This window comes from Anolis sagrei, chromosome 9 (genome assembly GCF_037176765.1).
Source record: "Anolis sagrei isolate rAnoSag1 chromosome 9, rAnoSag1.mat, whole genome shotgun sequence".
In the NCBI taxonomy this organism is placed as follows: domain Eukaryota; kingdom Metazoa; phylum Chordata; class Lepidosauria; order Squamata; family Dactyloidae; genus Anolis; species Anolis sagrei.
In genome coordinates this window covers 31,563,167-31,581,024 of record NC_090029.1, presented here as the reverse complement: position 1 = coordinate 31,581,024, position 17,858 = coordinate 31,563,167, and the positions used below count along the sequence as shown (strand labels likewise).

The 17,858-nt window shown below is 41.1% G+C and overlaps 1 protein-coding gene across 2 annotated transcripts in view; it reads left to right on the top strand.

Moving 5' to 3' along the window:
• The window catches only part of BBS4 (Bardet-Biedl syndrome 4), a 51,812-nt gene that overhangs the window by 26,505 nt on the left and 7,449 nt on the right, over positions 1 to 17,858 (top strand). For both annotated transcript variants that reach the window (XM_067471421.1, XM_067471422.1), the window contains 6 exons: positions 272 to 383; positions 2,603 to 2,675; positions 7,852 to 7,905; positions 12,674 to 12,801; positions 13,797 to 13,851; positions 17,266 to 17,334. In XM_067471421.1, coding sequence (XP_067327522.1) covers positions 272 to 383; positions 2,603 to 2,675; positions 7,852 to 7,905; positions 12,674 to 12,801; positions 13,797 to 13,851; positions 17,266 to 17,334 — 491 coding nt within the window. The remainder of the gene's footprint in view (positions 1 to 271; positions 384 to 2,602; positions 2,676 to 7,851; positions 7,906 to 12,673; positions 12,802 to 13,796; positions 13,852 to 17,265; positions 17,335 to 17,858) is intronic.

Genomic DNA, 17,858 nt, shown 5'->3' with positions numbered 1-17,858 from the left:
TGTTAGAGTGGTCCAGCATTTTTGTGTTCTCAAATAATTTGCTGTGTCCAGGTTGGTTCATCAGATGCTCTGCTATGGCTGACTTCTCTGGTTGAATTAATTTGCAGTGCCTTTCATGCATGGCCCCCTTCCTTAGAACCTCTTTGTGAGGTGTTGTTTATGGGGCTTGGGTCCCTGTTTTGTCCCCTTGTGTGTTCAAACTTTGCCTATGATTCCTTTGACGTCCATGCTCGATCCTTGGATAATATACTGTGGTAATGTTGCATTTCAGCTTTGATATTTCGCTTGGAGGGGAAGATTCACGAATCCCTTGAGCTGTTCCAGACGTGCGCTATCCTCAGGCCCCGGAGTGCAGACAACCTCAAGCAGGTGGCCCGATCACTGTAGGTGCCATTTGATTCTTGTGAAGGTGTGGGTTTTCTAGAGAACGGGTTCCATTTCCTCATATTTGCATACTTTAACTCTTTGGAAGCACCCATCTTGCCCTGTATGAATGTTTAAGAAGACAAAAAGAGCGGAACTGGGCCAGAAGTATTTATTTTTTACTAGCCGTCCCCTGCCACACGTTGCTGTGGCCCAGTCTGTGTATATGTGCTTTTTGTGTATATTAGATATATATATTTTGTGTATATTAGATATATGTATGTGTGTATATTTGTGTATATAATGTTTATCCTTGCGTTTCTATGACCCCGTTTTTATGAGCTCTCCCCCACAAATAATCTGCTCCATTCCTATCTCATCTGAGTTTTTAGTATTTTATCCTGTACATGTGGCCCACTCACGGTCACTGTGATTGTGAATTATTTTTATTGTATTTTATATTGTTTACTGTATTCTCATGTTTTGTGTATTTTATTGTGTTGTTGTTTTATGCCTTGGTTTTATTTTATTGTAATGTGTTGTTGGGCTGGGCCTCATGTAAGCCGCCCCAAGTCTCCGTTGGGGAGATTGTGGTGGGGTATAAATAAAGATGATGATGATGATGATTATTATTTGTTTGTGTATACATGGTGCCAAAAACACATGGTTTTTGGCATGTGTTGTAATGTATTTTTAATATCTTTGGCTTTTTAAGTTTGTTCTGCTGTGTTTTTCAGTGTTTTTATGAGTGATGGTCACTTGTTGGCCTGATAGGTGTATTGTGTCCAAATTTAGTGTCAATTCGTCCAGTGGTTTTTGAGTTATGTTAATCCCACAAACAAGCATTACATTTTTATTTATATAGATTTATTTACCACATTTATATACTTCCTTCTCAACTCCGAAGGGGACTCAGAGGTCCATGGGTTCATCCATTGCAGTTTCCTCTTTCCCAACAAGGGCTGCTTGGAGGCAACATCTCACCTCTGTTGTCCTCCAGAACTCATATTCAGTTTTGCACTGCATTTGAATGGGGAGATCCCATATTTCCATCATGGCTACTAATTCTGTAGATTGGGCACCAAAAGAGTGACCTAACAGCAACAATTTTGCTTTGATTACACTGTTCAACGGAGAAAAAGTTGCGGGCCTGAAAATAGCTGTTCTTTTATGATTTTGGGGTGCTGAAAATGAAAATGACATTTAAAAATGTATATTGGCTCTAGTTTTTATGATATAAGCAATCACGTGATCACGTATGGTTGAAAAAATGCATGTTGCGACTTACACTATGGAAGATTCTAGAATATTCTAGAAAGTTTGATGACGCAGTATTAGTGCCATGTGCAAAAGCCAGAAAGCCCTATATAAGGCCAGACCTTTGAACGGTGAGGGTCAGTCAGTTGAAGACTGAGACAGTCTCGTTAAACATAGTTTTACATTGTTCTTTTTACTGTAATTATGCCTCGCACGTCTGTAAATAAAGCACTATGGAAAAAAGATATCAAGGTAAATGGACTCCGTCAATGCTGTCAGACTACTGCTGGAGCATTGTAAGAGACAATCCTTTCCTTGAATACAAAAGAAAAATCAAGAGAAGCAAACAGGATATAAACTAAAGTCACGATTACAGCGACATTTAAACTTTCAGACTTTTCAATTGCATTAGGCCTACTAATAGAGTTTCTTGCTGCACAAACATAAACAATAGACTAATTAAATAAATATTTCTCATGTATAAACTATTGGCAATATAATTTGGCTAAAATTTAGTAAATATTCACGGTTTATATACATGCAGTAAGGTTAGGCGCATTATCATAATACAGTATTAACGAATTACCTATTGTGGAGAAAATTGAAATAGCTGTTGCATAAAAAACAGAGCCAATTAACACATTTAATTATTATATTTGCATTCAGCATTTTAAATTTATTAAGAAACGGCACATTTCATTTCCACAACTGAGAAAAACTGAAAATTTGTAGAACAGTGTTATCACCAGGGAACGTCTATGGAGTGAATTCAAAAATGACACAACAGATTTGATTTCAAGTTGAGATCTTCCCTTCTGTATAGTATGAGTGGAACCCCCTGGATTAGATATACCTCCTTAATAACGCCTTTTTGGCCAGTCAAGAGCATACCTTCAGGAATCCATGGAGCTACCGTTGATTTATTTGGCTGATGAACCCTAGCTCATTACGCAGTAAGATGTGATTTGCTTAAAAATTGCAGGTTCCTCCTTGGGAAGCACAAAGCAGCCATTGAAGTGTACAGTGATGCAACGCAGTACAACCAGAAGGACTGGGTAAGAGCCTATTCTTCCTATTTGTCAGTGAAGTTGATTTTTACAAATTGATGGGTGACTGAGGGCAGGTTCTACTCAGTCGCTTCCCTCTGGTTATGAGCAGCAGACAGTCTTCAGAATACAGCTCACATAAAAGAATTGGATTATGAATCCAGCTGCACACAAGAACAGCATTGTAATTGGGGAGAAAGTGCTAAGGCAGCTGCAGAAATCATTGCTGTTTGTGTTGATGCACAGTTTGGTTCCAGATAAATGTTTCTGTGTGATCGTGGGCCATATAAGTGACCAAGGGCGGCCAGCACCTGTTCTTGTGGAGGGAGAAACTGACACAAACCAGCCCTAAACCTCATCAGCAGGTTAGACACTTTTTAGGCACAAGCCTATTGCACTGCTCTGCAATGAAATGATACAGGGTGGAATATGCAACCTTTCCCCAACACCTTGTCTCCTTCCTATGCCATTAGTTGGGAGTCCCCCCCGTCCCCCCCAGCACCAACTGCTGCTCTGGGCCAGAGTGAAGAGTCTCCTGTGCTATGCTAATAATATAATATAATATAATATAATATAATATAACTGCCTTGAGTCGCTGATTGGCTGAGAAAGGCGGTATACAAATACAGTAAATAAATAAATAAACAAACAAGCAAACAAACATAATAAGTTAGCAATTGGGAAACTAGGCATTAGGAACTTTAAGCCCCTGACATTAGGCATAGTCTTGCTGTCCTGATCTGTTGAAGATCCCAAAAACGATATTTTCTGTCATAAAGCTTTGTTCCACTTAAAGAATTTTTTTCTGGGTCAGCATGGTTATCTTGCCTGTTTGGATAACAGCGGCAACTATCACCGGCAGCAGAGAGGACACAAAACCTATAGATTGCTTTTTATCAGATCCTTCTCGTTCTCCAGTGCTCAATATTGATCTATAAGGTGACCCTTCCAGACAGAAAACTACCCTGTGCTAGGAACATTGAAAATGGAGTCAGATGGAGACAGCTAAACCATAAGCATATAAATAGCTTAAACGACAAAGCAGAGACGCAGACCAAGTTCAAAAGGGGTCACAGTGTGTGCCGTTTAATATTTTTGACCTAGTTGTTCAGACCACAATTTTGGTTGCTGTGCTCGATCTTCTCTGGTCAATATTTCCAAGGTGTTCAATATTCCTTCCATTGAAAAAGCAATAATTGTTCCGCTCAATAAGTCCGGATGAACTCTTCACCCAAATTTTATTTGATCACGTTTTGTGCGCTTTTCCCTTTCTTAAAAAAAAGCTGACCAGCAGACTCATTAGCAAAGAGGTGAGATAGCTCATTTGACCCTTGAAGGAGCTGAGAAGTGTCAGCTGTAGGTGAAGTATGGTTTCATTATGAATACCTGTATAAACCTGATTCTGTTATTCAGGCAGGATATTTCCAGTCTCTCATCTCAAGCTCTTTCTGGGCAGCTGTGCTGATTCGCTTGAAAGGACTTTGCAGCACATATTAGCACACACTAACATGATTTTCCAGATTCTTGGAGTGTTCTTTCATTCAGTGTGGCGAGTAACTATAGTAGTTATACATCATCTTTATCATGTTGACTAGCATACTGACATATCTCATAGCTAAAATAATCCATACATATACCGTATATACTCGAGTATAAGCCGGCCCGAATATAAGCCGAGGCACCTAATTTTAACACAAAGAACTGGGAAAACGTATTGACTCGAGTATAAGACGAGGGTGGAAATGCAGATTCCACTGGTAAATTTCAAAATAAAAATAGATACCAATAAAATTATATTAATTTAGGCATCAGTAGATTAAATATTTTTGAATATTTACATAAAACTATAATCCACGATAATAATAATAATAACAATAATCTTTATTTGTATCCCACTCCATCTCTCCAATGAGGACTCGGTGGGGCTTACATGAGGCCAAGCCCAAAACAACAATTACATGAAATAAAACAAAACCAAAAACGCAAATAATAAATAATAATAACGCAGTTACATAAAACAAAAGACAACATAGCAATATAAAATTACAATAAACACAATAAACACAATCATGGTAACATGGGCGAGCTACGTGTAATGGATAAAAGAAAATTGGGTAGAAACAGATTAAAAACTCAGGCGAGATAAACACGAGATAAACAAGGACAGATTATTTGCAGAGGAGAACTCGTTTTAGTGGAGGTCCAACTAAGACTGTCCAACTCTGATTAAACCATTATTCTAACCTTCTTCAATGTAAATGTGCTTACATAGCCTTCCAATCATAATAAATAGAGTAAAATAACAACAACAATAATAGTGTAAAATAATAAATGTAAAAATTACAACAATAATAAAATAATAAATGTAATAATAAAAAACAAAGTAAAATAATAAATAACCTCAACTTGAGTATAAGCCGGGGGAGACCTTTTCAGCCTAAAAAAGGACTTAAAAACTAGGCTTATACTTGAGTATATACAGTATTTTTTTCTGTGTCAGGAGCGACTTGAGAAACTGCAAGTTGCTTCTGGTGTGAGAAAATTTATTTATTTCAAATATTTGTACCCTGCCCTTCTCTATCCCTGGAGGGGGACTCAGGGTGGCTTACAGCCGGCAACAATTCGATGCCCGCCATATACAAACAGATAAAACAACAGTTACATAATGAGTAAAATATTAAAATTAGATTAAAAACAATTTAAAATAGTGCAAATTGAATTATCTGAGTTCTACGATCAACAACTTAATCCGAAATCTGTCCATAGTCATTTTCTATAGCATAAAGTTGTCATTTTTATTGTCAGCCTGCTATCCAAATGCCTGGTCCCATAGCCATGTCTTCAACTTTTTCCTGAAGGAAAGGAGGGAAGCTGTTGACCTAATTTCTCAGGGGAGCAGGTTCCACAGGCAGGGGCCATTGCCGAGAAGGCTCTGTCTCTCATCCCCACCAAGCGCATTTATGACAAAGGTGGGATCGAGAGCAGGGCTTCCCCAGAAGATTGTAAGTTTCGAGGTGGGACATAGAATTGGCCATCTGCAATGACGTTGCCCAGGGGATGCCCAGATATTTGATGATTCACCATTCTGTGAGAGGCTTCTCTCATGTCCCCGCATGGGGAGCTGGAGCTGACAGAAGGAGCTCAACCCGCTCTCCCTGGCTTCAAACCCCTGGTGTGTTGGTCAACGGTCCTGCTGGCAAAAGGGTTTAACACATTGCATAACCGGGGGCTCCTATACACATGATAAAGTGAAAATATGTATGTGTGTGTGTGGTTGGGGTGTCACTTACACAAACAAGCTCCCACCTCCACAAACATCGCTCCCACTACTCAGGGGCCACCAAAAGCCCTCCCTCCAATAACATTGCAGGGTATAGTGAGCACCATAAACATGTCCAAGAGCCCTGCCAATGTCCTCCACAAACACCACACTGCCCACCACCCAAAGCAAGGCTTTCATAAAGGGACCATTTCATCCTAGATTTTATGTGTTTCCTCTACCATAGACATCCCAGTGTTTCTCACTCTCGCAATTGGTGTGGAATTTGAATGACCCCACCCATTGCCTCTCCCTTAACCCTTTCCTATTATTTTCTATGGCACACAGCACACAGAGGAATTGATCAACAACTAAACATACCAGAGAGCTCTGGGGAGAATTCACCATGATTTATAAGAGTTCTAGGTACTGGGATGTATAGTTCACCTGCAATCTAGGAGCATTCAATTGGTCAGCAACTGAACATACTACAGAGACTTGGGGAGACTTCACATTGACTTATAGGAATTGTAAGTCCTAGGATGTATAGTTCACCTGTAATCTAAGAGCACTCTGAACTCCACCCACAATGGACTGGAACTAATTTGGCATACAGAACTCATGACCAACAAAACACGCTGGAGGTCTTTGAAGGAATTTATAGGAGTTGTAGATCATCTACATTCAGAGCGCACTATGAACTCAAACAATCTCGGCCAAACTTGGCATGCATACCCGATATGCCCAAATTTGCATACTGGTGGGTTTTGAGGGAAATTGGTCTGGACATTTTGGAGTTCAGTTCTTGTGGGTTTTTTCGGGCTGTATGGCCATGTTCTAGAGGCATTTCTCCTGACGTTTCGCCTGCATCTATGGCAAGCATCCTCAGAGGTAGAGTTTTGGAGTTGTAGGTACTGGGATTTATAGTTCACTTACAATCAATGAGCACACTGAACTCCACCAAAGATGGAATTGGACCAAACTGATGACACAGAGCCCCCGTGATAACCAAAAAATACTGGAGGTCTTTGGGGAAAATTCCCCTTGACTTGTGGGAATTGTAGTTCACCTATGTCCAGAGAGCACTGTGAATCCAAACACCAATAGATCTGGACCAAACTTTCTAGAGGGGTTTGGGGAGAACTGACCTTCCTTTCTGGGAGTTGTAGTTCACCCAGAACCAGATGATAGACCCAGACCAAACTTGGCACACAAACCTGATGTGCAGAAATTTGATTACAGGCGGGGTTTTTTTTTTGGGGGGGGGGGAGGAGGACTGACCTTCCTTTCTGGGAGTTATAGTTCACCCAGAACCAGAGAAACTGTGACCTCCACCGATGATAGACCTGGACAAAACTTGGCACACAGAACCCTCATGACCAACTCAACCTACTGGAGGGATTTGAGGGAACAACTCACCATAGTGAGAGTTGTAGTTTACCCTATAGCCAGAGAGCACACTGAACCCCACTGATGATGCATCTAGAACAAATTTGCCCAACATCACAAACTTGAAGTACTGGTGAAATTTCTGAGGGTTAACCTGGCTTGATGTGAGTTGTAGTTCACTCACAATCTTATGCATTTTGTACAATTAAAAATGACGTTTTCAAATAATCTGGGCAACCCCGGGTACCCAACCTAGTATGTTATATTACAGATAGATTTGTCAGTGGTTCACATAGTCATCTTTTTTCAAACCAGGTGGGCATAAGTTGTTACTAGCAGGAGAAAACAAGGAAGCTGCTCAGAAATACGATTTCTTTTATAGGTTGTGTCATTCCTGAATTTGTTGGTCTTCTTGAGAGCACTACTCCTGTCATTTACAATTTGGTTTTGCAGAAATCAGTTGGAACAATGGACTATTTCCCATCCTCTCTTGAATCATGTGTAATTTACAGTTTCCTTCTGTTCTTGTGCTCGTAGGAGATCTGCCACAACCTGGGTGTCTGCTACATGCAGCTGAAGTATTTCAATAAGGTAATACGGGAAGTTCTCATAAAACTATTTATGTGGCCTGCTGAAGAACCCTCTATGGCCATATAGGACTGGAACAGTAGTGTTCCAACCTTTTGGGGGCCTGCGAGCACATCTGGATTGTTTGAAAGAGAACAGGGAAAGAAGACATGGAAGAAACCAAGCTTGAGACCGTTCTTGTGTTGGACTGCTGTCTTCTGAATCCCTCGTACTTACTAGGAGATTCTCTAGCCCTGAAAAGTTAGGAATTACATAGGTCACTGTATTATCTCTCTAGCTCAGGCATGGGTAAACTTCACCCCTCCAGGTGTTTTGGACTTCAACTCCCACAATTCCTAACAGGAGCTGCACTGACAGATAGCATTCTTAGCAAGATGCTTCAGTTTGAATCATGCCAATCAGAGAAATGGCCTTGTGTCCACATACATTTGCATGACTTACTGTATATACTCGAGTATAAGCCTAGTTTTTCATCTCTTTTTTAGGCTGAAAAAGCCCCCCTTGGCTGATTCTTGAGTCAAGGGTATTTATTATTTTACTCTGTTGTTGTTGTTATTTCACTATTTATTATCATCATCATCATCATCATCATCGAGCCAAGGGTATTTATCATTTTACTCTGTTGTTTTGTTGTTCTTCTTGTTATTTTACTCTAATTATTATTATTATTATTATTATTAATAATAATAATAATAATAATAATATTGAGTCAAGGGTATTTATTATTTTACTCTGTTGTTGTTATTTTACTCTATTATTATTTTTAATTTTTATTATTATTATCAAGTCAAGGGTATTTATCATTTTACTCTGTTGTTATTTTACTGTTATTTATTACTATTATTATCATTGAGTCAAGTATATTTATTATTTTTCTCTGTTGTGGTTATTTTACTGTAATTATCATCATCATCATCATCATCGAGTCAAGGATATTTATCATTTTACTCTGTTGTCATTTTACTCTAATATTATTATTAATATAAAATTTATAATTTAACTTTATTGTTGTTATTATTACACTTATTATTTTACTCTATTATTTCCATTATTATTACATTTCCATTATTTTAATCTATTATTATTGTTATATTTATTATTTTACTCTCTATTATTATTGAAAGGATACGTAAGCACATTAACATTGAAGGTGGTTAGAATAATGGTTTAATCAGAGCTGGACAGTCTTATCTTAAATTACAATTTTATGCACATTTTGCTCTAGCTTTTCAATGATAATAATAATTTGTTTATATTCAGGTCGGCTTATACTGGAATATATATGAATTATACTGTCATAGCAGCCATTGTTATTATTACATTTCTTATTTTACTCTATTTATTATTGTTATTATTACACTTATTTTACTCTATTATTATTGGAAGGATATGTAAGCACATTAACATTGAAGGTGATTAGAATAATGGTTGAATCAGAGTTGGACAGTCTTCTCTTAAATTACAATTTTATGTACATTTTGCTCTAGGTCAGTGGTTCTCAACCTGGGGGTCGGGACCCCTGGAGGGGTCACAAGGGGGTGTCAGAGGGGTCGCCAAAGACCATCACAGACAGTATTTTTCTGTTGGTCATGGGCGTTCTGTGTGGGAAGTTTGGCCTAATTCTATTGTTGGTGGGCTTCTGAATGCTCTTTGGTTGTAGGTGAACTATAAATCCCAGCAACTACAATTTCCAAATGTCCAGGTCTATTTTCCTCAAACTTCACCAGTGTTCACATTTGGGCATATTGAATATCCGTGCCAAGTTTGATCCAGATCCATCATTGTTTGAATCCACAGTGCTCTGTGGGTGTAGGCAAACTAGAACTCCCAAACTCAAGGTCAATGCCCACCAAATCCTTCCAGTATTTTCTGTTGGTCATGGGAGTTGTGTGGTCCAATTCAATCGTTGGTAGAGTTCAGAATGCTCTTTGAATGTAGATGAACTATAAATCCCAGCAACTACAACTCCCAAATGACAAAATCAATCCTCCCATCCCAACCCCACCAGTATTCAAGTTAGGGCATATTGGGTATTTGTGCCAAATTTGGTCCAGTGAATAAGAATACATCCTGCATATCAGATATTTGCATTATGATTCATAACAGTAGCAAAATTACAATTATGAAGTAGCAATGAAAATAATTTAATGGCTGGGGGTCACCACAACATGAGGAACTGTATTAAGGGGTCGTGGCATTAGAAAAGTTGAGAACCACTGCTCTAGGTTTTCAATGGTAAATAATAATTTATTTATTTGACTAGTCATATGACCATTTTAAAATACAACACAAATAAAATACAAGGCAAAAAGGAGACAATTGAACCTACTGATGCCTCAATTAATGGAATTTTATTGGTATCAATTTTTATTTTGAAATTTATGTATTCATTTATTTATTTATTTACGACATTTATATGCCGCCCTTCTCACCCCGAAGAGGACTCAGAGCGGCTTACAAGATATATATACATACAATATATTATTAGCATAGTACAATATTGGTATTATATATTACTCTATTGTACTATATCATTATTTATCAGTAGGTGCTGCATTTCCCACTCCTGGCTTATACTTGAGTTGATAGGTTTTCCCAGATTTTGTGGTAAAATCAGGGGCCTCGGCTTTTATCCAGGTCGGCTTATACTTGAGTATATATGGTAATCCTTGATTTTAAGCGGAAGGTGTTCTTTTAGTGCAGTGGTTCTCAATTTGTGGGTCCCCAGGTGTTTTGGCCTACAACTCCCAGAAATCCCAGCCACTTTGCCAGCTGTTAGGATTTCTCGCGCTCCCACCTCTGTCACAGGTGCGACTGGTGGGGACGAGGGAGAGGGCCTTCTTGGTGGTGGCCCCTCATCTCTGGAATTCACTCCCTAAGGATATTAGGCATGCCCCAACTTTGGCAGTCTTTAGGAGGAGTCTGAAAACGTGGTTATTCCAATGTACCTTCCCAGAATAAGAAACTCCCTGCAATCTGTCCTTAAATGCACTTTATTAATGACCTAGGATTGTTTGCGTGCCCATCACTTTCCAAAAATCCTACCCTAATCATTTTTTACCTGCCATGTCCAGCATATTTTAAAATTTAAATTATTACATTTGGCCCAGCCATAAGTTTTTAAATGTCGTCATGCTATTGTTAATGTTTATTGCTTATGTTCTGTTATGAGTTTTATTTAATGCTTGTATTATTGTTGTTTTTGCTTTTGTTATTGCTGTGTTGTGGGCTCGGCCTCATGTAAGCCGCACCGAGTCCCTTGGGGAGATGGTAGCGGGGTACAAATAAAGTTTTATCATTATTATTATTTATTATTATTTCTGGGAGTTGAAGGCCAAAACATCTGGGGACCCACAGGTTGAGAACCACTGTTTTAGTGTTTTCCTGTGCAATTTGTCTAAAACACCTCCTCCCAAATACTGCTGAATCCACCATTTCCCCGAATTGTGTGCTGCCCTAGCACTGAGTCATCTGGGCCTATGAAATATGAAGCCTGCAAAGTGTGTTGGCATTTTCACTTTTTAGTTATGAATACTCCATGCTGCATAATTCTTTTTTTTTTTTTAACTTTGTCAGCGTCTCTTTCCTTTAATGTGTTGCGGGGGGGACGGGACCCTGCAACCTTTCATTCCCGTCCCACCGGCTGAGCCCTGGGGAGGAAAGGAGGCCACTGAAATCAATGCCTCTCTCTCTCTCTCTCTCTCTCTCTCTCTCTCTCTCTCTCGTTGGAGGGGATTAGCGATGGGCCCAGGAGGAGCACTTCTGCTCCTTTGTGCCATTCAGCAGCCCTCCGGCTTCAGTGCTGGGCTAAACATTTTCCGGACTGATGAGCTGTGAAAGCCTTGCTTACCTGCAGCCTCCTTCTCAGTCCCCCACAAAGCTGCCAGTTCGGACTTCCAGGTTTCTTGACATCAGGATCCAACTCAGGAGCGGCCAAACAAAGGCAGCTCATGGCTTGTTCTCGGTCTTGCATCCCTTCTTCAAGCTTCCACTAGTTATTTGTTATGTATATAATTGCTTACTGTATTGTTTATGTGTATATTGGTTTGCAGTTTTTATTTACCTCTTCAGACCATGTGATCAGAACTGGGCTTGTTCAGGACTCAGACTCCATTTTAGAACAGTGTGCTTCAGATTTCAGTAGGAGCTGTATGTTTTAGACTCCATTGGACTTTCAGACTAGACAGAGACTCTTACACTCAGAATAGAAAGATGCTTTGAACTATACTGTTGATTCTACGAAATGGTGCCCTCTGTTACCTACACAGAGGAACTACTTCAAATCTATTTGTAAATGGATTGATATGCTAAGTACCATTATGCTGAATCCATTAAGTCTGTGAGTAAACCAACTGTTTTACTTTTAAAGAAGTGTGCTTATTTTTCTCTCTTGAGAGCGTGATTTAAAGGCAACTATATTTTAAGGGAGAGTAGATGTTTTTGGGCCACTAAAAGAACACTGCTGAAACTCTGCTATATATGTGTGGGTGTTTTTTTGTGCATTGGCATATCTTTGTTCCTAACAGTTCAAAGACATACCTAGGTAAATCAGTTTAACAGTTGAGAAACCTAATTGCCTCTCAGAATAGACAAGTGCCTGGAGACAGAAATAATCCGACACTGTGTTGGGGTGTATTTGTGGAAGGGAGGGCACAAAACAAAGGTGCTGCTGCCAAATAAGGATGATGCTGCCATAAAGGAAGTCTCCAGATTATGAACACAGGTACTATCCTGCCCATTTTCTGAAACCAATTCTCTGTGCTTTGTCCAGGCAAAAGACCAGCTCAACAACGCCTTGCAGCTCAACCGCCATGACCTGACATACATGATGCTGGGGAAAATCCACTTATTGGAGGGGAATAAGGATGAAGCCATTGAAGTTTACAAGAAAGCAGTCGAGTAAGACCCTTTCTTTTGCTGAGAACGGAAGAGATCTTGTGTGGAGCAATTGAGCTGGAAAGCATTGGGGAAACCTCTCTTGCTCCTCTCCAGCCACCTTGGGTGTTGTTTATTTTATTCCACTTACGTCTTGCATTTCTCCCACCATTGGACTCATGACAGGAGTGGAATTCAAAATGATCTGAACAGATTAGGGAGATGATGGGCCAAAACTAACAAAATGAAGTTCAACAGGGACAAATGCAAGAGACTCCACTTAGAGAAAGAAAAGGCAAAGAGACAGAACGGGGGATGCATGGCTCGAGAGCAGGACATGTGGAAAAGATCTTGGAATCCTCGTGGGGTGAAAGGGGGACATGAGCCAACAATGTGATGCTGCAGATAAACAAGCCAATGGGATTTTGGCCTGCATCAATAAGAATCATACTCCCCATGTTCTATTCTGCCTTGGTCAGACCACACCTGGAATCACACTGTGTCCAATTCTGGGCACCACAATTAAATGGAGATATTGATAAACTGGAATGCTGTGTCCTGAGGAAGGCGACTCAAATGGTCAAGGGTCTGAATAACAAGCCCTATGAGGAGCGGCTTAAAGAGATGGGCATGCTTAGCCTGAAGAAGAGAAGGCTGAGAGGAGGCACGATGAGGGCCATGTATAAATATGTGAGGGGAAGTCACAGGGAGAGGGAGCAAGCTTGTTTTCTGCTGCTCTGGGGACTAGTATGCAATGGAACAACTACAAGAAAGGAGATTCCACCTGAATCTTAGGAAGAACTTCCTGACTCTGAGAGCTGTTCAGCAGTGGAGCTCTCTGCCCCAGAGTGTGGTGGAGGCTCCTTCTTTGGAGGCTTCGAAACAGAGGCTGGATGTCCATCTGTTGGGGGTGCTTTGAATGCAATTTTCCTGCTTCTTGGCAGAATGGGGTTGGACTGGATGGCTCACGAGGTCTTTTCCAACTCTAGGATTCCATGATTCATATGTATGTATTTCAGGTTCTCTCCAGAAAACACGGAGCTGCTTACTACCTTGGGCTTGCTGTACCTGGAGGTAGGGGAGTCGATTCATTGCTTTGCTTTTCAATGAGGTCCGGCATCTTAGAAGTTCAAATCCCAAATCTAAAATCCCATCAGGCAAAATGGAGCTGACCCTTCTCCGTAAACTGTTTGAAGCCATTGAAGGAAGAAACTTTACCCTGTACCCATGAACCTGGTCTAGCGAGTCAATAGCCTATGCCCTTGTTATAATAATAATAATAATAATAATAATAATAATAATAATAATATCCAGTCTATAGATCTCATTTGCTGTGACATACTGTGCTTTTGTGTCAATAATAATAACAATAATATAGATAGATAGATAGATAGATAGATAGATAGATAGAAAGATAGATAGATAGATAGTAAGTATAATAAAATACTTGGCATTGTAAGGTGACGGAATTGCAGAACTATTAAATAAGAAAGCCTGAGTGGCGGGACTGGGGGGCGAGGAGAATCAGAAATAACTTGAAAGAGATCAGACCCTGATTCTGACCCCTCAGAAGTCTGGCCTTTCAAAGCTCCCGCGGCCCCCTTTTCTCCCAAATTAGCGCCCAGCTCCGTGCTGCTTTGAGAGAGACAATGACCTTGGCATAGAAGCGATCTCAAGAACCTCGGAGCCACACCGGGGCCGACTGATCAAAAGCAAGAGGGGCAGCTTATAATACAGTCATTTCCGAAGAATTTGTCCGCAGGAAGGCTTTGGTCTTTCCGAACTTTTTCCGAGATTGCTCAAAGGGAGGGGGACAATATCATACTCTTTGCTCTTTCACTGACTTGCGACAGACGGAAGGAGCATCAAATTAATTCCATAATCAGCTCAGCACACGTATTGTTGGCTGGGTTTTGTTTGTCACAGAGAGTGGATTTCTGAATTTGGGGTAGGTGGGTTTAACCTTCTGGATTTCCCAGTTCCAGAATTTGCAGCTTTCAGCAAAGTTGTGTGTCTGAAGAGCTTTGTGTGGTGTATCTTAGAGCAGTGTGATTCAGGGCCGAGGGAGAAAATACAGAGTAATGCAGGAAACAATGTCTGCCCTGGATTGTTGTAGGTTTTTCAGGCTGTCGGGCTGTGTTCCAGAAGCATTCTCTCTTGACGTTTCACCTTCATCTATGGCAGGCTTCCTCAGAGGTTGGAAACTCAGGAAGTGAGGTTTATATATCTGTGGAATGTCCAGGGTGGGAGAAAGAACTCCTGTCTGTTGGAGGCAGGTGTGAATGTTGCAATTGGCCAGATTAGGTAAAGGTAAAGGTTGCCCCAGACATTAATTCCAGTTGTCTCCGACTCTGGGACTCTGATGCTCATCTCCATTTCTAAGCTGAAGAGCCGGCGTTGTCTGTAGACACCTCCAAGGTCATGTGGCCAGCATGACTGCATGGAGCGCCGTTCCCTTCCCGCCAGAGTGGTACCTATTGATCTATTCACATTTGCATGTTTTCGAATTGCTGTCAGCTCCAGCAAAAACTGGAGCTGACAGCGGAAGCTCATGCCACTCCCCAGATTTGAACCTGCGACCTTTTGGTCAGCAGTTTAACACCACTGGGGGCTCCCGGTGGCGCAGTGGGTTAAACCCCTGTGCTGGCAGGACTGAAGACCGACAGGTCGCAGGTTCGAATCCGGGGAGAGGTGGATGAGCTCGCTCTATCAGCTCCAGCTCCTCATGCGGGGATATGAGAGAAGCCTCCCACAAGGATGATAAAAACATCAAAAATCATCCGGGCGTCCCCTGGGCAACATCCTTGCAGATGTCCAATTCTCTCACACCAGAAGCGACTTGCAGTTTCTCAGGTCACTCCTGACATGACAAAAAAACCGGGGGCTCCAACTTGAGTAGCATTAAATGGCCTTGTAGCCTCAAAGCCTGGCTGGTTGCTGCCTGTGGATTGTCCAGGATGGGATAAAGAACTCTTGTCTGTTGAAAGCAAGTGTGAGTCTTGCAATGAATCATCTTGATTAGCATTGCAAAGCCCTGCAGCTTCAAGACCATGTTGATTCCTGCCTGGGAGATGAACCAACCTGGACACAGCATATTACTTGAGAACACAGAAATGCTGGACCACTCTAACACTTATTATGTCAGGCTACACAGGGAAGCCACTGAAATCCACAAGCATGTGGACACTTTCAACAGAAAGGAGGAAACTGTGAAAAAGAACAAAATCTGGCTAGAAGTATTTAAAAAAATCTAAAATCAGGGCAGTAAATGAAGAGCAACACTCTGAAAACAGGGGAATTCCAGACAGGAAACTATCAGGGCCAGCTAACACCTCCCAACAAAGGATTCCCCCATGCAAGAAACATCCAGGTCTTGAAGCTGCCAGGCTTTGCAATGCTAATCAAGGTGATTTATTGCAACATTCACACTTGCCTCCAGCAGACAAGAGTTCTTTCTCCCACCCTGGACCTTACACAGATATATAGACCTCCCTTGCTTAGTTTCCAACAGACCTCACAACCAGGGGGAATGGATCCTTTGTGGATTTCAGTGCCTTCTTTGTGTAGTCTGATATAGTAAGTGTTAAAGTGGTCCAGCATTTCTGTGTTCTCAAAAAATATGCTGTGTCCAGGTTGGTTCATCCCTTCAGACAGGAATCAGCCAGGCCTTGAAGCTGCAAGGCTTTGCAATGCTAATCAAGGTGATTTATTGCATCATTCACACTTGCCTCCAACAGACAAGAGTTCTTTCTCCCAGCCTGGACATTCCACAGATATATAAACCTTACTTACTTAGTTTCCAACAGACCTCACAACCTCTGAGGATGCCTGCCATAGATGTGGGTGAAACATCAGGAGAGAATGCTTCTGGAACATGGCCAGACAGCCTGGTTAAGTCACAGCAACTCAGCAATTCTGGCCATGAAAGCCTTCGACAACACAGTGTATCCTTCTCAGGGCCCTTCCACACAGCCATATTAACTCAGAATATCAAGGCAGAAAATCCCACAATATGCACTTTGAACTGGGTTATCTGAGTCCACATTGCCATATATTCCTTATGTGGAAGGGGCCTCAGTGGGGAATCCTGTGCAGGGCTATAAAGATGTGAGCCCAAGTACCACTCACTCACTTCTGAGCCCTTTGAGAAGAAAGGCAGAGAGTCACCAGGGTAAAGAAAGTGAACCGACGTCTTCTGCTGATCCCCAGCAAACGTGAAATGTGTACAACTCACATTCTAGTTATGAAAACCAGAGGGAGCAGCGGGTCACTGTTGCCAGGTAGCTGTAATCTTTGATGCTGCGGGGAGTTTGGAAACATCCGTAGCCCTGCCATCTGGGGAACTGCAGGAGCTGGAGTCCAAGTACTTACATTTCCCAGGCTGTACTCACGGGAGCATGTCATGGGAAACAGCTCTTTTTTCATATAATGTGATACATTTATTGTACATTATTTTCCTCTTGATCCCTTCTTTTGCTCTTTGCTTAGCGCGAGGATTATCAGAAAGCCTTTGAGCATCTTGGGAACGCGCTCACATACGATCCCAGCAACTATAAGGTACTTTGAAGAAGAACACTGCATTGTTAATTGAAAGAGAGAGAGAGAAAAATCTGCTAACCTGAGCTGTTTGAAAGTCAGTAAAGTACAACGACTCCTGAAACTGAAATCCATGGCTAATAGTAAATCCTACTGAAATGCAGGACTTCTGCCCCAAGAATGCCATGGTCATGTTGCAGAACCTTGAAGATACCTAGATAGGATGTATTTGGTTCATTGTGGATAAATGTTTATGTTTGGAAATGGCAACCAAAATAAACAATGATTTATTATATACTAGCCGTCCCCTGCCACGCGTTGCTGTGGCCTACATGGGGGTTCTGTGTGGGAGGTTTGGCCCAATTCTATTGTTGGTGGGATTCAGAATGCTTTGTGATTGTAGGTGAACTATAAATCCCAGCAACTACAACTCCCAAATGTCAAGATTCTATTTTCCCCAAACTGCACCAGTGTTTACATTTGGGCATATTGAGTACTCGTGTACAGTTTGGTCCAGATCCATCATTGTTTGAGTCCACAGTGAT